Source organism: Rhyacophila brunnea, unplaced genomic scaffold, assembly GCF_057557595.1.
Source record: "Rhyacophila brunnea isolate RB1 unplaced genomic scaffold, BYU_Rbru_1.0 scaffold_19, whole genome shotgun sequence".
Taxonomy (NCBI): domain Eukaryota; kingdom Metazoa; phylum Arthropoda; class Insecta; order Trichoptera; family Rhyacophilidae; genus Rhyacophila; species Rhyacophila brunnea.
Window position 1 is genome coordinate 24015231 of NW_028232848.1, and position 15745 is coordinate 24030975.

Here is a 15745-nt window from a genome sequence, read left to right on the forward strand (position 1 = left end):
CTAAGATCACTTTAGTTAGTTATATTATTGTCGTTCTGATGATAGGTTCATGGCCCGAAATACCGGTCAACATAAATAACACAATACTCGTGAGTTAACGAAAAACTTTGCGTAGAAACATTTTTAACTATTTCAAAACTGAAAGTAGGTAATTAAGTACGATTAACTTAAATAACCATTAAAAAAATCAAAGTCTTATTAAAAATTTAATGTAAGTATGTATACTTTATATCTTTAATCCTACATCGAATTAAAAAATAAAATGTGACAACCCTTGGTTTAACTCCTATCTCGTATTATTTTCTGTATGTACCTACCCATCTTTAATAAATTTAATCTGCAACAGGAATTCTCAAACATCAGGCTGGTTATTCATTGAATGTCACCAATAAGTCTATAACTACACGAGACGGACAACCATCAAATCTGATAATTGTCAAATTTTAACCAGAAGTTATATAAATAAATTTGTAAGAGATATTATAATGTTTCCACCCTGATTTATTCAATTCATTAGGTTGAGCAAATAGCTGACAACCATTCCTTGTAAAATGACTAATAAAACAACTGTCACTCTATGTGAGCTTGCTTTGCCTTCAAGAGAGACCTTCTGTTTAAAAAATGCTACGGGATGGAAGCATCAGTCTGATAACATTTTAAATATGAAGAAAAACGGTATTGCGCACTTTTTTCCCGTAGTGCGAGCTTATTGTGACAGCACGTAACGTGATAGTAATGAGGTCACCCTATTATGCACTGCATTAACTGTATACACTTATACGTCAAATCATACAAAAATTATAGTATTTTGAAAAAAACTATAGTACCTACCTAACCTACACAGAACATTTCCCGTTTTAAATCCTTCAAAATTAAAGAATTTTTGACTTATTTGTTGGCAACACTGACGTGATGTTGAAAAGAAGTCCACGGACGAAGGATCTACGTACGCTAGCACTTTCAACACGAAAAACGGTCACTTTGAAATAGGTTTGAGGCAGGCAATGCGCAGGCAATGCGCAGGCTTCGCATGCACTGTGATGCGTTCATACAGCAAATGAATAAATTACAAATGTAGACAGGGTCATTCTGGTGTTTGTCATGTTGCTTGTATAGTAAAAATACTTGTGCAATATTATCATTGACATGCTCATTTATACAACTATAATAAAACTATAAAAAAATCCGCATTTACGGGATACAATTACGTTTGACCCGAAACTAGCTTGCTGTTGTGGAATAAAATTTCCAGCTTTTTAGTAACAAGAATATGCTTACAATTCTCATTAAATGTATAATTTTTGATTATTATAGATATTCCAAATACTCCAATAATTGACAGAATTATTTGCGATGGCCGTAATGTCACCGTTGAATGGCATTCAACGGGTGACAACAACTCCCCAATTTTGCATTACCGATTAATGGTCAATTCCTGCTTAATGCCTGATGTCTGGGAATCCTACGGAGATGTGATTCCTGAGTCTGAGACAAAACATACTGTGGTTGTTGGTCCTGGAAATTGCTGGAGATTCTCAGTGATCGCAAGCAATAAAGCAGGACCGTCTTTACGATCGAATCAATCAGACGTTTGCCGAACAGAACCCGATGTCCCGTATGAAAATCCTATTCACGTGGAAGGGAAAGGAGAAGCACCAAAGAGCTTGTTGATTTCATGGAAGGTAAGAATTTTATTATCTTTAGTGTTTAAATATATTTTTTATATTCTTCATTCGTATGGCGGCAGTTTGTCAATGACAGAAGAAACAGAAATGCTACGTCACAAATTCACCAATAAACTTGATGTGACAGTCTTTTTGTCGCACCTACTTCACAACTTATCACAGTTTTTGTGTGACACACGGGCAGTGGCGATCGGTGAGTTATTTTACTGGGAGTTCACTTTTTTTAAAGTACCTATGTTATTGTTCATTTGTATGAGAAATCTATTCTTCTGTTTTTCATCGACACAAATTCATTATTTTATGGATACTGAGCATATATAATGCCTTCAGTCTTGGTTGCGTGATGGTGTTTCTGCTAAAACACTTGATCCGTTTGATTGTGGAAAAACATCTCACAATAGTGCAAATAATTAAGTTTAATAGTAAAACGTTTTCGTAAATGTGTCAATAAGATTTTTTTCTATTATAATGTTTAATAATGCTGAGGCAACATCAACATTATAAAAAATATCCAAGCTGTAAATAACAGACAATAATTATTAATAATATGAATCCGCTTTCGGGAGGTTTTACTGGGCGTCTTACGTGTCTTGAGCGGCTTACGCAACTCAAACGTATAACCGTGTGTGAAAATGTTCGTAGACAAAGTCTTTTTTTTGTTATACGTTTATATGGTTCGAGTACGGAACGCGCCTTGATGAGCCGTGAGCGGCGCTCGAAGAAGTATTGCTATCTCACGCTATCACCTACAGACGAATATTATTGCTGTCGCACTCATTCTCATTACAAAGCATGATTGCTTGAGCGATCGACGAAACGCGCTCCTGGCGAGGCATTTGGCAAAGCGAAACCTACACGGGCGATGCCGGCGCGTCGCGTAAACATGAACATTGTATGTATTTAAAATAGCCGGTTAAAAATACATACTTATTAGAATTTGTTTTTGTATATGAATTAATGACTATGGTAATAGATCAGAACACTAATTTTAATAAATCAAACATAAATGAAATACTTATTTAAAAAAAAAAAATCTTTTTGCATAAATTGAGTGGGTAGGTGTTCACCGCTCCAGCGCTCTCAAGGTCGCATCGCCACTGCACACGGGTAATGTTCAAATTTTGTATGCTAAAGTTTAATATTTTTTTATATAAGTAAATAAAATACTAAATCTTAAAATTTACTTCATTTTTACTGAAAATCTAAGTAGGTACTGAATTACTCCATCTTCAAAGAGATTATGCGACAATTTCAATTTTAATAAAAAAATACTTAGTATTATCACAGAATGTGAATTAGACTCACTATCTACCTGATATATTTAATTTAATTAAAAAATAAACATATTATGTATGTCCATAAGTCTTCGCAAATAAATAAATTGACACCAGACAAACAATAAATTGTATTTTTTTGTGTAAGTGTAAATAGCCGAGCGCATGCATTTGTCATGTGGTAACTAACCTAATAACAACACCCCCTCAACGATACGCCACTGCGCACTTCGTTGATGAATTTTCCTAGCTCAGTCGGTTGAGGGGTTATTAATAATAACGATGTTTCCTTTTGAAAAAGTCGGTAATGACTCGGTTTATTTTCAGCATATATCGTCCAGTAGATAATATTTTTACAGGCCAATGTAGGTGAAGGCGGCAGACAAGTAACGTGACGACCGATTACAGCGAACGCGAGAGATATTTCCCACCCGTAGGTAAACGGGATGTGAAACTCTCACCGGGGAGTACTTTGGCGTTCAAGAAGCGAAGAGATGCGCGGCAAAACTGGTGAGACTGGTCCAGAGTGTTTGAAGAGAGGCTGCTAGTAGAGAAGATGTTGTTCCTGAGAGAAGATCCTGTAGACTGATAAAAATCTCTCGGATGCGCCCTCTTTTATAGCAGCCTCCCTTATTCTAATTGGTCCAAAGAGTTTGAGAAGGGGTGACCAAAGATTCTACTATTATCGTTAGCTCGTACTACATGTTACCTCTTGTTTATTTAATAGGAATTTACTGGATTGTCAGAAGGACCAAGTATCAAGAGATAATATATTCTGTGCACGTGGATGGATATATTGACGTTATAAAATATCGTCTATCTAATTCGGTGGATTTTATATGAATTTATCTAGAGCATTTAAATAGCTATCTCCGGCATAAACTCGCGGTTTTAGTCTTATGCCAGGAGTAAACACACGATTTGATAAGCGTTTAAATTACATGCATTTACAACTACTTACTAGGTACCTATTGACATAATAATAGGCCCTGTAATTATCATCCATCAACCCTCACATAAATATCTGTGATTTTATGACGTAAACCTGCCTGTTGCCTTTACCTTTTACAATTTTACATTTTTAATGATAACAATTTATTCTTAAAACTACGTCTTATATAGTAATACGAAATAATATTTTACTATTTCCAAAAAATAGCAAAATACTACTTCTGGCAAAGGAAATCCGGTGTCAATGTGCAAGAGTATATCGACCGGCGATATGCCCCCACCTTGCCCGATTTATATCGCTGTCTCTTTTCCCGCGCAGCTATATAAGGTCATGATTTTAATTTATTTGATCAGAAATTGGCGAAGCTCACGCTAGTTGCCATCAAGAATTTATTCGTTCTTAAATATGCGAATTTCCTCATGCTTTATATTACAGACGATAAATATACTAATTATGAACACAAAAATCGAACAATATTTCATAAAAATTAAATTTAAGCGACTCTACTGAAGTTATTGCGTAGGCCCGCCGTTGCACACACACCAACGCATCGGCCGGCCGTTGGTGCGTTGCTATGCCCGTTTATCTACGATACGAACATGTCCCGACATGTTTGGCTTTCCGTTGCTATGCGCTTTGTTGGTGTTGCCACGTTATAATTGTAAGTATGGCCATTTGCAGCATTCTTACATACTTACACCGATGCGCACACATACCCGCGCGTTGGCTGGTGTTGCCATGTTATACATTGATTCTATAATTATTAGTTTAATTATTAACGAGTTTATAGATGGAAATATCATTCGATTAGTGTGTTCCACATAACATTTTATACATCTTATTATAACCTCTCGCTACTGCATTCGTCTCTTTATTTTGACAATCATTCTGGCCCATTTATACTATTACATATTATATAAAACTTATACCTAACATTTTATATTACATCATCACAGGTTTTATTGTACAGAACAAGGCAATTTCACATCCATCATTCTTTTATACTGTATTACCTTGTTCGTAGCAATCAATGCCCCGTTCGATATGTTTACATACCGAACGGGTAGCGTAAAACCTGTGAACAAATAAACAATTTATATATGATTCGACAAGGAAGCGTTTTAGGCGTTTTACTAAGCCGTATAGTTAGAGATCAGGTTTACATGTCGGCTTATTACTAATCAATTTATTTAGGCGAAGACACCTACCTACAGGTAGGTGGTGACACTAACCGATTGGTATATCGGGGTCTCGGTTTCAGATCACAGATTCAGTAAAATTTACATGTTGCATTTGGACCCAAATCATAGGATTAATAGGTTAGGCGAGTGGCTAAGATTCATTTCTCGTAAACAAATCTGTTACAAAATCCAGTCCAATCAAGTCTAGATTGGATTGTAAAGCCAATGCAAAAAACCTATCTACTTATCTTATTTGGTAAATTCTCGTGGCTGGTTTTCCACAATTTTTGCTTAAAATTTATGACACTTGTAAAATAAGATTCATCACCCCTGTTTTAGATGGCCTCTTCTCTCCTTCATTACCGCACGGTGGGACACCAATCCTGCTACAAAAAAAAAACTAAATATTTTCAATGACGTTTTTTGCAAACTGGTAATTGGCATTAAATAAAATTCCAAAAATGGGAAGAGTACAAGACGTTCAACGAATTAGAGTACTGATACACCCCTGTTACAGGCGGGCTTCTCCCGGTGTAAAATAATCATTTAGTAGCTCAAGTCGAAACGTAACCATGACCTCTAGAAACGGCTTCATAAAACATCTAATCTGATTCCTTGCTCAACCACGTAAGTAATTTTTTTAATTTAAAATGTATAAATGATGATGTATGAAAGAGATAATTTTAAGACTAAATATAAGTATTTAAATATAATAAATTTTGCCGCGCTTGCCGGCAACATAAAAATCCCTGCGCGCCTGCGCCGAGGTGGTCCTCGTGATTCGTCAAATCAAAATCAGGCGATAAAATTTGGCCAATCACGAGAGTCCTTTTTGTTGGACGGCGTAGGTACGCGAGATTTGAAAAAAGAAAAGAAAAGGCAGTAAGCGTCCCCTTTCCGATAGGTACGGACCTGACGACTACAACTGTAAAAATCCCAAATATAATTTGTAAAACTAAAAATTAAGAAAATGTAAAATATAAACAATATCACGTTACGAGCACGAAGGACTGTGTTTTATTTACACTCCAACCGTTTGAACCTCTTTTTTTTTTGTGAATCCGGGGTTCGATGTACTCCTGAGCTAGCCGCTGGAACCCCGGGGATCTCAATGGCGCCTGGCAACATGGGGCGTGAAGAATCGCATTAATTCTTCCGAACCCGCGAAATAAAATTTACGCCCGCGAACGCTAAATAAAAGTTGACGATCCAGGAGCCGGAACAACCAAGAAATGGTTAACTAAAAAGCGGACTCCGACGTAACCCTTATCGAAGAAGAAGTGCTGTCTCCAACATCAAACCGGGAGAGCCCTCTGGTGTTCGAAGACAGTCCACATACGGCGCTGACCGCGCCTAGCGTCGTGCTGGAGACCGTAGCACCAGCGCGTCTCCAGTACGACGAATGGCTGCACAAATCCCACCTATGGAGACCAGACACATCATCGACGGTATCCAGCGAGGAGGGCTCGTAGAGGCCACGGCCCACTCACGACGAAAAACGGCGAGCAAAATGCCGATTTTCCTAGGGTATCACTAACATGTGTACCCTAGTCGACCACGGGATGTTCGGTGAGGAGAGAAAAAGGAAACGCGAGGCTAGGGAGCCTCACAAGAGGGCTGAGAAGGCGCGCAAGCTTAGATGAATCGAAGAAGCTGTACGGGCGCAGGCTCGACCACGAGGAGATGAAGCAGGACCAGTCGCCAACCCTCTAGTCAAGGGTGAACGCCGAGTTGCTGTTGGAAGTTTCAGTGTAAACAGTGTAGTTAAAAGTGAAGATAATAATCGTAAATATCCGGAAATTCTTCTAATTACGGATAAAAAGTTAATTAAGGACCCACTTTCTGAGCCCTATAATCTTAAGTTCGTTAGTAAGAAAAATGTACATTCTAGTTCTAAAAATAACGCTTCGCAAAGTGACGCCAATTCTTTCCGTTCAAATAAAGTAAATATGAATGAATTCGAAAACATTAACATTGAAAATCGCAAACAATTTTATAAACGGGAAAGAGGATATTCTACAGTAGCGCGAAACCTGTTTCAAAGTTACGCCGTGTTAATAATTTGAATCCAAAGAGAAACGAAGAAAATAGTATACGACCGTCACTATTATTTCTTTACAAATTACCAATCGTAAATTTAACACAGCGAAAACGGAACGGGAATAATAAGGCATCACTCGACGAAAGTTGTTATGTTAAATTTTAATAAGTTAAAATTAGGTATAAGAGGATGAAAGTAGAGATTGTATGCCTGTGATAAAAAAAAAAAAAAGATGAGTCAATAAGCCGTAAATTTCTCAACGGGGTTTTCAATAATAAAAAAAAAAAATAATAATAATAAAACGTGAGAAGCACCGTAAATCGGCGCGGCGCGCCTTTGGAATAGGATGTCGGGCGCGTAAAACGAAACAACAATTTTTTTTTAAATAAAATGGGTTTCACTAAAAATAAAGTTAATTACACAGTTTTAAGTGTACTGATTCAGAAATAAATATAATGAGAGGGTAGAATATTTCAATTTTTAATATCAATGTGATTTATACAGTCAATACAATGTTGCAAAATAATTATGGGTATTAGGGTAAAATATTAAAAGTGATAGTAAGTACCATAAGTACAATGGGAAGATTTTATATAAAATTAGTAGCTATTTAATGTATGGGGTAGGAGTAATTAATAAAGTAAACTCGAATAAATTTAAAGTACAGGAAGTCTAATGAACGAATAAATTACTAAAGAAAGAAAAAGAATAAATACAGATGAAGACAATTTGGAAGCACAAAGGGAGCCACCTCTCGAAGTAAGCGCATCCAAAGGCAGCGTAGCCGAAAATTCATGATACCAAAGCTTGATGGTGTGGAGAGTGCGCACTCTCCTTTCTCGCGCAGGTTCATGGAGAGACTAGGGACGTGACGCCTGAAAGATATCGTGAAACAACAAGAGGTACTTCCGAAGTGTAACCATCTATAAAAAAAAAAGAAAGGGAAAAGGATACTTATTGTAAACATCCATCCTATTACCTGTGGGAGAGCCGTGCCGCCGTCAACGAGCCTGGCCGTTGTACCGCTATACGATGCCTTGCCCGCAGTAATAGGAACAGATGGAGACACAGTACCTGTCCATCTATGAGGTGATACTCCAGAGACCAGCAGATCAGTGGAAAACTTTCCACAGGAAGATATCCGCTGCTCGGAACGAGCCTGGCTCAATAGTAACGCCACTACCACGCCCTGGTTGCAAAGGCAGACGACGCCAAACGAGGTACGCTCCTATTGCACCAGAAGAAGTAAAACGTAACACGAAATAATAATTCCGAACGAGGGCCAAACGTCTACAAATGTAGCCCCTAGGAATACAAAAGAAAGATTGGAAAGCGCGAGAGTCAAAGACTGCAGCTTCGCGACCCCTCCGCTGACTAATAAAAACGAATAAAATAACAAGAAAACCTAATTAAAACATTACGAAACAAAATAAAAGCACGACATTACAGGAGAAAAATAAAATAATAATAAATTATGACCAATGATAATAAGAAAGGAAAATAAATCAAACTCTGACTTATTCAGGAGCATTGCTTTGAGCAGGAAAATAGTAATTAAAATAAATATAGAAACAATACGTAAAGTTAGTTTTTTTTTTTTTTTGAATAGTTAGATTGTAGTTGAATTTTTTTTATATAAACTGTTATCATGCCATGTATTTAACGGATGAACAAGGAATTGGATGGGTGGCCGATGAGATCAGGGCGTACCTTTCGACTTTAATCCAGATGGGGCGAATGATACACCCCTGTTACAGGCGGGCTTCTCCCGGTGTAAAATAATCATTTAGTAGCTCAAGTCGAAACGTAACCATGACCTCTAGAAACGGCTTCATAAAACATCTAATCTGATTCCTTGCTCAACCACGTAAGTAATTTTTTTAATTTAAAATGTATAAATGATGATGTATGAAAGAGATAATTTTAAGACTAAATATAAGTATTTAAATATAATAAATTTTGCCGCGCTTGCCGGCAACATAAAAATCCCTGCGCGCCTGCGCCGAGGTGGTCCTCGTGATTCGTCAAATCAAAATCAGGCGATAAAATTTGGCCAATCACGAGAGTCCTTTTTGTTGGACGGCGTAGGTACGCGAGATTTGAAAAAAGAAAAGAAAAGGCAGTAAGCGTCCCCTTTCCGATAGGTACGGACCTGACGACTACAACTGTAAAAATCCCAAATATAATTTGTAAAACTAAAAATTAAGAAAATGTAAAATATAAACAATATCACGTTACGAGCACGAAGGACTGTGTTTTATTAACACTCCAACCGTTTGACTTTATTTCTTTTTGTGAATCCGGGGTTCGATGGACTCCTGAGCTAGCCGCTGGAACCCCGGGGATCTCAGTACCTAGTACATACAACATTGTACTTTATGTTGAACTCTGTACTTGTGGTACAACATTGCATTGAGAAATGAAAGATGACATAATATTACTAACAGAAGAATTAATAACTAGTTGCATACTGAATATGCAGAAATAATATTGTAATTTATACAGCTTTTCATGATTATTTTTTTATGATTGCAAGTTGGCAACAGTGCTATAGAGGCTCATATGTATCACCTTGAGGCATTGGTGTTTTCATTAATGGCATTTATCCACTTTATTTTAGGCAATGAATAAAAATCAGCACAACGGACCAAACTTCTTTTATAGAGTGTATTGGCAGCAAGATGGTCCTACTTCGTGGTGGCGTACCAATGACATTAAAGATTACACCCAAACAAGCCTCACTATTTCCGACCAACAGGCATTCACCAGGTACCGGATAAAAGTAGTAGCGGTGAACGATTACGGAGAATGTCGAAAGCCAGCCGAAGAAATTTTAGGCTACTCAGAAGAGGGCATTCCGACAGAAGCGCCATTAAACTTTAAAACGGTTACGATCAACAGCGAGGACGTCACATTCAGCTGGAATCCAGTGCAACCTGAATCTTTCCTAGGCCATTACCCGGGATACAAAGTTCGGGTGTGGCGTGATAATACCAATGAGGCATCCGGAGATGAACAAACTACCAGAACGACAGAAACAGAAATGTTTGTACGGGTGCCGGCTTATTCTAAATTTCATGCTAGAGTTATGGCTTATAATGGCAAATTTCATGGACCCGCAAGCGATATTATAAGTTTTGAAACTCCCGAAGGCGTCCCTGGAACGGTGGAATCATTTGAAGTCATAAGAATGGGAACGACAATCCTTTTTGCAAAATGGAAACCTGCAAACAGCCCTAATGGCATGGTCACCGGATATAATGTTTACTATCGATGTGTATACACCTTTGACTGTTCTACCGCGGAGAAAAGTATTAAGATCACTGACCCAAAACAGACTACCGTAAAGCTTGGTTCTCTTCACTCTAACACTACATATCGAGTATCGATTACAGCGACTACACGGGTCGGCGAAGGAGAAGCATATTTTGTTCATGCAATAACAGGATTATATTCTATGTATCCTGGAATTCCTGAATTTGAAACCACCCTCCTACCAATTTCCATCATGAAAAATGACTCTGTCGACGTTCGTGTTACTTGGCTCCCGACTGCTAATTCCGGAAGCGACTTCTTAGTTAAATTCAGGATTAAGGGTGAACCAGATTTCAAGTCTACCGATGTTGAAGTGAAAAACGACTATATCGTGCTGAGAGGACTCGAGTTGGAAAAGGCATATGAAATAAATGTCGTGAATGTAGAAGGAAACTACGCTGTAAAAGGCAAGATCCAAGAAATATACACGAATCAAACGGTACAGTACATCATTTTAATTTTTCTTTTTTCACATTGCTAAATCCCAATACGTGACAGACTTGGCTTCATTTACCAGGTCCCATCGGCCATATTCTAATAATAGTGTTTACTGGTGACATGAAATTTAATTAACTATTTTTTTATTCAACGAATAAGACACAAGATTTGAGAATGTAACATTCTATACATTGAATATACATAATTTGAAAATATCCCATTCATATACACACTAGAAAAATGTTACATTCTCAAATCTTGTCTTATTCGTTGAATAAAAAAATAGTTTATTGAATATTAGCATGCCTAAGTATGTCATAAAAACTAAATAATGTAGTAATCCTTAATTAATTGATACCTACCTTAATTTAATATACTAAAACCGATAGCCAACATTATAACGCAATGCGATAAGCACTAGTTACTATATATCAGTGGCGAAGGGTGGAGGTAGGCTGTTAAGATTTGCTATAAATAGTGCAAACTAAACTTTTTTAGTCATATGTATTTGTTTTTATTGAACTAAGACTACAATTTACATACGGTGTTAGTTAGTTTTTAAAAATCAATTAAACCATGCCTAAACGAAACCATAATAGTTTTGGTCTACTTTGGGCAATACGACAAAATTGTGCACACTTTTTCATTCATAGTTATTTGTTTTAGTTGGATTAAAAATACATATTACACATATTGTTGGTTAATTTTTTTAATTCATTAAGCCCTGCCTAAACCAAACTATAATAAATAAAAAATATTATTCTATTTATAAAATATTCAAAGTTATGTATGATTTAATTGTATAATGTTAGATATTTTATAGATAGAGATGTATTTTTTGACTATTATCTATTATGGCTTGGTTTCTCAGGGTTTAATTAAATTTAAAAAACTAACAAACACTATCTGTAAAATGTAGTCTTATTTCAATGAAAACAAACATGTATGTCTGAGAAAGTTTAATGTGCACTGTTTATGGCGGATCTTAACAGCTTACCTCCACCCTTCGCCACTGCTATATATAGTAGCTAGATAACTAAATACTAGATAAATAAAAGTATACTAGATAACTACTAGTTAAAATCGTCGTAATTTAGTAAGATGCTGGCGCGAATCCAGCAGATATTAAGGTTCCGTCGGGTGTCGTATTTTTTTTCTACAGAATGATTTTTATATGCGTGAGATGTTTTCAAATTATATTTGACACGAAATTTAGCAACTGTGCGCACCATTGCATGCATAAATCAAGAAAGTTCGGAAGTTTCTGAATTTTCATGCGACGGTCGGGATTTTTTTGATCTGCGCCTGCGCAGAAAAATGATAGTGGCGAACCCGCCAGCAAAAAAATTAACTACACCGCGGAAAGACTCATTTTGAGGTTAACCAATTGTTACGACCTGTCAAATAGTACCATAAAATGATAAAATCGCGTCTCGCTTACTCTTGATGAATGAGATTGAAGAGACAGTAAGGAGTTTTACGTGTAAACAGTGTTATTGTCACGATAGTTTAAAATATACACTATTGCTGCCAGTAAATCCATGCACATGTACAGGCGCTATATGGTTGATATCTATGACAATACTGTGCTAAATTTGGTGTTTTCCTTTTTTTTTTAGATATATGAATCTGCTGATCTGACTGACTCAGGAAAAATTATATCACCTAAAGATGTTAACCTATTGGAGATAATCAGCGCCAATTTGACAACGCTCTTACATGAAGCAGATATGGTGAAAATCAAATATTTATAAACATTTTTTGATTTTTTTAAACGTTAAAACTAATTAATAATAGATGTAGTTATCATTTTATGATGTTAGTTATATAGACTCCAATTTTACTATATCTTTCTTTTGAACTGTTGTATAAAGAAAAGCTAAAAAACACATATTTCACATGTTTTCTTGATTCCACTGATACACAGAGTTAAAAATATAGATAAATACGAAGGTGGGTCAATAATTCCTTAGAAAAAAGCATTAAAACAGTTTTTATTATTTTTTTTTTTTTTTATTTCTCAACATAATCTCCTTGGAGCTCAATACACTTGGTTAGACGTTTCTCAATTTTTTTTAAACCGTCAAAAAAATAAGTTTTCGGAAGGTCCTCAAAATAAGCATTTGTCCGATCGATGACTTCTTCATTTGAAAAAAAACGTTGTCCACTTAGCCATTTTTTTAAGTTTGGGAAAAGGAAAAAGTCACTGGGGGCTAAATCTGGCGAATACGGTGGGTGGTCGACCAATTCGAACTTCAATTCTTCAATTTTAGCCATTGATCGTAAACATGTGTGAACACGGGCATTGTCCTGATGAAAGAGGATTTTTTCCTGTTTAAATGAGGCCGTTTTTCTTCAATTTTGTTTTTTAGCTGGTCGATTAAAGATGCATAATAATCCCCTGTTATTGTTTTTCCTTTTTCCAAATAGTCAACAAAAATAATTCCACGTGCATCCCAAAATACAGTAGCCATAACCTTACCAGCTGATTTTACGGTTTTCGCCTTCTTTGGACATGGTTCGCCTTTCGCAATCCACTGCTTTGACTGTTCTTTCGTCTCGGGAGTATAGTGGTGTATCCATGTTTCATCTACAGTCACAAAGCGACGAAAAAAATCATCCGGATTGCGTTGCATGAGCGACATCAGGGCTTTAGAGGCCACCACCCTATTGCGTTTATTGTCGACTGTGAGCAATCGCGGCACCCATCATGCAGAAATTTTTTTCATGCCCAATTTGTCATGTAAAATAGTAATGACGCTACCTTTTGAGATCCCTGTAACCTCAATTATCTCACTCAACTTTAATCTTCGGTCACTTAACACCATATCGTGGATTTTATTGATCATTTCTGGTGTAGTCACCTCTACAGGACGTCCTGAGCGTGGTTCATCCTTTGTTGATGTACGACCACGTTTAAATTCATTTAACCAGTTATAAATAGTTGCAAGTGAAGGAGCAGATGTGCCGTGAACTAAATCCAACTCATTTTTTATTTCCTTTGCTGTTAACCCTTTTATATTAAAATGTTTAATAACAGCTCTAAACTCAATTTTATCCATTTTTATAAACAAGCAATTTTTTTTTTTTTAAATGTACGAGAAACACACAACAACTTCGCAGCATACTAAATCGGTAGTGCCGCTGCATGAAAACAAACCGCTTACAGTACTAGTCGCGCCACCTGTCGGCTTTTCTAAGGACTTATTGACCCACCCTCGTAATATAAGAATTCAATACCTATATATTTAAAGGTCTTGTTTGAATTAAATGAGTTATATCAATTTTAGAGTTATAAATTATCAGTGTGCCTTTTTAAGTGACACATAATACCCCGTTTACACGTGCATAGATTTACTGTGCACAGTAAGAAAATGTACGGGGAAACATGTATTATCCTGCAAAAAAACGAACTACTCATTTTGACGTTAACCGATTTTCAATACGTCCTGTCAAATAGTACCAAAATTGAGAACATCGCGCCTCGCTTACTCTTGAAGAATGAGATTGGAGTAAATAGTTATTGTCATATTTTAAAATAAGCACTACTGGCGACAGTAATACCATGCACATGTACAGGTGCTATAACCTGCAAAATCTACATTGTCTCCATTGGGTTAAGGAAGATGAATATGTTTTTGAAGAATTTATATTGCAAAAACATAAGTAATTCTATATTGTAAATTGAGATTGACTCAAAAATAATATTTTTTATGGAAATAAATGTGTTCAATTACCGTTGTGATATTATTATTACTAATCCAAGAAACAATAGAATGGTATTAATTATTATTATTAGTGGCGCTACAGCTCGTGGTGAACCCTGGCCTCCTCAAATTGTCTTTCCCAGTCCGGTCTATCCTCCGCAATCATTGAATAATAATTGCTCATGCATCCCGGGAACCGCCACGATTTGAGTCTCCCAACACTCCTCCACCTCTACACAGATGGCTTTGCATCAAAAGCTATCTGGAGTGGCCGGCCCACTTCTATTTGTTGCCATTTTAGTTGGGAAGTTTTGATGGTTTGTATTATGTTCGGTACCCAGATCGCTCCACACTCCATCTCCATTCTTTGCTCCAAATATCGTTCTAACGATCTCTCTTTCGAAAATCAGAAGACTGAATATTCTGATTCATATCGGAGGACAGGCCTCGACAGTGTTTTGAATGTCTGGATTTTTTGTTTTGTAAAGATGCATGAAGGCTTCATTCATATTTTTGATTGCCAATATGAGTTTATCAGCTTCTTCTTCACTTTCATTTTATATTTCATTTAACTCTCATTATTCAATTAAGTATTCGTTTGACAGAAGTTGTGAGTGAGATTCAATTAACCATATTATTTTCATCTTTGTCTCGATCGTATGAAGTTTATGAGTCCTTAATTTCCTTCTGTCCATATCAACACCGGAGTTTCTCCGTTTCTCATTCATGTTTATAAATTTATATGGGTGAAATATTTACATCAACAAATATACTGGCAAAACGCACAACACATCAGCAGCGACCTAACTAACGTAAAACTAAACTTGTTTACGTATTTGAGAATGTGACGGGGAGTGGAGAGAGGAATGACTGACATGGAAGCTGATAGTTTTTGCATTATAAACAAAAATCTAAATTTTGAGAAGTGTGCGAAAGTAGAACGTACGAAAATCGAGGGCCGGCTGTACATAAAAATAACCAATAAATGACTATCAACGGCAAACCCTCATTTGCATTTGATTCATAATGTATTTAGCACTGGCCGACCATAGAGAATATAAACATTTCATCAATTCAGCCACTTGTTTTTTACGTATGCAGTTGGTCGTAACAAAGTTCGCCGTGAGAAAAGATTGCCAAGTATTGAGATCT

General features: G+C 36.5%; 1 protein-coding gene across 1 annotated transcript; it reads left to right on the forward strand.

The window, feature by feature from the left end:
• Positions 1-389: 389 nt before the first annotated feature.
• Positions 390-14624, forward strand: LOC147072861 (neuroglian-like). The gene is made up of 5 exons (XM_085945924.1): positions 390-470; positions 1315-1682; positions 9754-10887; positions 12506-12839; positions 14117-14624. The coding sequence occupies exons 2-4, from the start codon at positions 1425-1427 to the stop codon at positions 12638-12640; spliced, it is 1527 nt and encodes a 508-aa protein (XP_085802050.1). The 5' UTR covers positions 390-470; positions 1315-1424; the 3' UTR covers positions 12641-12839; positions 14117-14624.
• Positions 14625-15745: the final 1121 nt, after the last annotated feature.